Here is a 5,000-nt window from a genome sequence, read left to right on the forward strand (position 1 = left end):
TAAGTCAAAGAATCAAAAGTTAGTTCAATCAAAAGAAATGTAAAACATTAATGAAAGATAAATCACAAAATGATTAAAATATATATACTTTTTTTTTTTTTTTCATTTAGTTTATCGAACGATTTATTTAGATTTTTTTTTTTAGAAAAAATTTTAACGATTTAGACGAATTTATAAGTATTTGATGATTAATTATTATAAATAGATAGGTTCTATTTATGTCTATAAATTAAACGATTTTTTTTTCTTATATTTTTTTATTTAATCAACGCGGTTTTATCGATTTTATCGTAAAATTTATACGTATGCGTATTTACACTTGAAAATTTAATTATTTAAACGATTTCGAAGCTGCCACCACAGAAAACGTATAAATAATCATTTATAGGTGGTTTGTTAACGCATTGTTAAAAAGGTTTTCGTTATTTATTTACAGGAGCACGCCTACTCATTCGTTTTCTAATTATTCAAAATACAAAATAAATTGCGAAGTATGTAGCACAAAATAACTGGTTAATTTACCACAATTAGTGACAAATTGTATCGAGTGCAATGAATTTTAATAACGCTGCATTATGATAGTATATATGGTCATTATATTAACAGAGAGAATAAATGGATGATCAATTAGTTTAACAAGTTATAGTAAGAGAAATAATTTAGTGAGGAAAGTAAAAAAGGAAAAAAGAAAAGGTAATAATTAGATTATTCTATTTTTGATATACCTATTGTAATATATTTACAGAATAAAACATTTAAGTAGGAACACCTGAATGTTATTAATTTGCTTGATATTATATAATATCGTATATTATAAATTTTAATCACAATACCAATAATTAAGTTTATACTTATGAGAAAAATTTGTGAAATAATTGACTTTGATTTTGACGAATCGATAGAATAAAGGAAAAATAAGAAATAGACGTGAGTTTTTTCTTATCTACGATATAATTTAATTTTAAAAGCGTGAAATTTTTACGCTTATATCCATTTCGTAAATTAATCGAAATAGAAAAATATATCGAGTACGAGGTGCCTCGTTTTGATTTTTTTTTCCTTTTTTTTTCTGTCTTTTTTCTACGTTTAAAAAGAAAAAACTGTTATTTGAAAACTAATTTTCTAAGACTTTTCTCATTTTCGGACTTTTTTTTTTTTTCTAAAAAACAAATTTTTTCATCTTTTAAGCTAAAATTTCAATTTGAATTCAACCATACACACACACACACACATATATATATATATGTATAAAAAATCGGTAAAATCATAACAGGTTTAAATGGTCTCGTTGCAATAAGATTACATACGATTATCACTTTCGTGTGCTCATGTGTCATTTCTAAGAGAAACTCTCAAAGTTAGTTACACATTACATCACATTACACATAGATACGATGTGTGGGAATTATGTGTAACTCAACAGATGTCTAGACGATAATTTAACTCTTGTTTATACCTTATTCAACCATATATTTTCTATGACCGTGGCCAGTAGTCATTCGTTTTCTTGTATTTTCTGTTTGAAAAGACGGTATCATTTATATCTATCTCTATAGAAAGAAATTATAGTTAGTCAAATAGATTGACCTTGGTAGAGATGTCATGAAACATCTGTCCCTTTCTCGATTACATTCGATTCAACGTCAAAGCAATTTAATTATTTTATATTATTAATGTTGCACGAACTCGGCATTTCTATACGATATTGTATATAGGATTATATTCTGTTAAAAGAAACAAATCTTTCAATATTTGTGAAACAATCCTATAATATGTCCAAGATACGAATGTCCAATCAAAGAATTGGCTTAGACGAAGGAAAAAATGCACGTGAAATGTTTTGACGATAATGTTAATAGCGTAACGTGAATGAACTAATATATCGCCTTTTTGGACGATAATTGACGATAAAAATTTTCAGAGTTTTTTTCTTTCACTCTTTTTTTTTTCTTTTTCTTTTTTTTCCCTTCCCCTCGAAGTAATACGCATTTACGAGCGCATGTACATACACATCGCATATAGTCATTGTGCACAACGGACTATTTTAAGGGTAATCGGACTGTAAACCCTATGTATCCACATATGTATAGATATATGTAAATGTATGTACATATATGTTCTGTATTTAACAATTGAGATATTGATGATAACGCGATGGTCCGTTTTCCATAAGATATTCAGGTGTTCCCATATACATAAATGCCACACCTTATATAAACCAATATAACCATTAAAAATACCGTACTATTTGTTCTACTACCAGATTATGAGAAATTCAAGAGAATTCAGAAAGAGCTTGTGGGGTTTCCTACAATGACGTTGCTATTCTCTTCCTTTGTGTTGCCATACGATAAATAATGGACGATTTGCAGAGCTAACAAGTGTTTACACGTAGTGTTAGCTTAAATTATTGGTACATTCATTACCGGAAGGAAATTCTTTCATTGATCGGACGTCAAATATCTAATGGACTAAATCGATGTATCCGTTGACTGTTACTTTTTATTTCAAATGAACGTAGATTTTACTTGTTTGAGGACGATTGGGGAATTGAAAAAAAAAAGAAAAAGAAAAAGAAAAAAAAGAAAAAGAAAAAAAAATTAATAAGAGCTTTCAACGTTCCGCGAATAAACGTGTCGGTTGATTTATTATTAACGGTAAAATTATCGAACAAATGGAAAAGTCAGATTTACGATTATAGTAAAACGTTATCATTACGAAAAATCATTTAATTAAAATTATTTTCGTTTCATTATGTGTTCATTTATTTGTCGTGATATTAAATAAATTTAAAAATAATAACTGTTCTTTTTTTTTCTTTCTTTTTCTTTTTTTTTTTTCCTATTTCTTTTTTTCCAAGTACTCGTCGAATTGACAGATTTGACGAAAAGTAAATTGATAGTTTTGCGATTAATATTAATGAACGAACAAAAAGTATATAATGCGAAGAGTACTTCAAATGATTATTAAATTCTTGGAGATATTTTTTCTTGATTTTCCTTTTTTTGTTTTTTTCATTTTTTTTGTCTTTTTTCTTTTTTTTGTTTTTCTTACAACGTAAGCTTCGTAAATAACGTGCATTATATTATTTTCCGTATAAAATAATTATCAAACGTTTTCTTGTTATTTCACAATAATTGATTCTTCATACGTAATAAAGTTCCACGCGTTGTATTAAGTTTTTATTGAAAGAATAATAAGTTACAAAAAAGTTACCGCAACAGTTTATTAACTCTTCATACTACTTTGTTATCATTTTTTTAAACATTATATATATATATATATATATATATACACAATGGATTTTTTAAATATCATTTTAAAACTTCCGTATTAATCGTGTCCGCTTTTGAGAAAACTTTCGAATAGGAAGTTTGATCGGTCGATCGGGTTCCAATTAAATGATCGGAATCGCCGATTAAAATTTCAATAAACCATGAAAGTATCGAGGAATGAAATATCGCGGTTCTCGTCTTTTAAAATGTGCAAAAAGCTCGTTTATGTGGTGAATGGAGGAAAAAGAGAGTTCCTTTGACCTATCGCGTTTTACTCGCTTCTTTTTCCTCGGGCCATGGTCGTTGGCCTCGTTCCGACGACTATTTTCTTTTACTTTTTTTTCCTTCCTCTTATCCTATTCTTAACGAAAAGAAATCCTGAAAAAGTTGTGCGTCGGATTTTCGTGATAATCGGTCCTTTTCAGAGATATGCTTCATACAATATCACGTGATTACGATGAAATATGAGATACACGAGAATACCTTTAAACTCAATGATAATCGTAATGACGATGATTAATTATTAATATTCTGATTAATTATTCTGAATTTTTAATTCCTATAATTACCGATTATGTTAATGCAATGATTATGTTCACGTAATCCTTGTAATTATTATATTTTTTCTTTTTTTTTTAAATTATTCGATTTTTAAATTATAAAAGAATAAAAAATTTTTATAATCGTCAATAATAGAAATAACAATAACAACAACAACAACAATAATAATTATAATAATAATAATAATAATAGTAATAATAATAATAATAATAATAATAATAATAATAATAATAATAATAATAATAATAATAATAATAATAATAATAATAATAATAATAATAATAATAATAACCGACAATTCGCAATATGTAGTAAAAAAGAAAAGAAGAAAAATAAATAAATAAATAAATTACTTTTCAATCAATGATCGGATACGTCTCGTATATTACTTAAATGATCTAAGAGCTTTTTTTTTTTTTTTTAATCGTACAAGTAAAGTATCATAAGTGATAAGAAAACGATCAGTAATATACGTAGACATTATTACTCTTACTATTTTATATGTATGTATGTCGAAAGGAAACCATGAGACATAGAAGCAAGACAAGGTTGTTCTAGGATTACGTTTAACAAAGAGTCTCGGAAGTGGGACCGTGGCAAATGGTGCAGCTTGCATGCGGAATTGCGTTTGAACGCGGCGATAAGGATTTTGATAGACGCGGATTGTGAGAAGAGGTAGTGGAAGAGTGGGGAGTGAGGCCAGATTGATGGGAGGGTGAACGATATAAACGATACATTACCCTCGGTCGATACCAGACGACTCCGAGCGAGGTCGACCTTGTTTCCAACGAGAATGACCGCCCTCGCAGATACGTGGTCACTACGCCAAAGGGCTTGGAGAACTTCCTCGGCTACTCTGACTGAAGCACGATCTGTCGTTGAATAAACGACGCAATATGCATGTGGTTCGTACGTCGATATGCAATTCTCCGGCTTTAAACAAAAACGTATAACAATTTTTATCAATAATCATTTAATGTATTATTATCGTTCGTTATTTAATGTTAATTGTTTAACGAGAGCATTCATATGAACGTATCTTCCGTAAATGATAATTATTACTTTATCTCTAATGTTTTATTACAACGTCAAATATGTATATATGTATATATTTATATATATATATATATGGATATACATAATATATATTGTGCCTGTACCACA

At 28.1% G+C, this 5,000-nt stretch overlaps 1 protein-coding gene across 7 annotated transcripts in view; it reads right to left on the reverse strand.

The window, feature by feature from the left end:
- The window catches only part of LOC118443277 (uncharacterized), a 122,289-nt gene that overhangs the window by 785 nt on the left and 116,504 nt on the right, over positions 1-5,000 (reverse strand). For all 7 annotated transcript variants that reach the window (XM_085659171.1, XM_085659172.1, XM_085659174.1 and 4 more), the window contains one exon: positions 4,577-4,769. In XM_085659171.1, the coding sequence (XP_085515297.1) occupies positions 4,577-4,769 (193 nt within the window). The remainder of the gene's footprint in view (positions 1-4,576; positions 4,770-5,000) is intronic.

Source organism: Vespa mandarinia, chromosome 9, assembly GCF_050613455.1.
Source record: "Vespa mandarinia isolate Hongniang chromosome 9, ASM5061345v1, whole genome shotgun sequence".
Classification (NCBI taxonomy): Eukaryota; Metazoa; Arthropoda; class Insecta; order Hymenoptera; family Vespidae; genus Vespa; species Vespa mandarinia.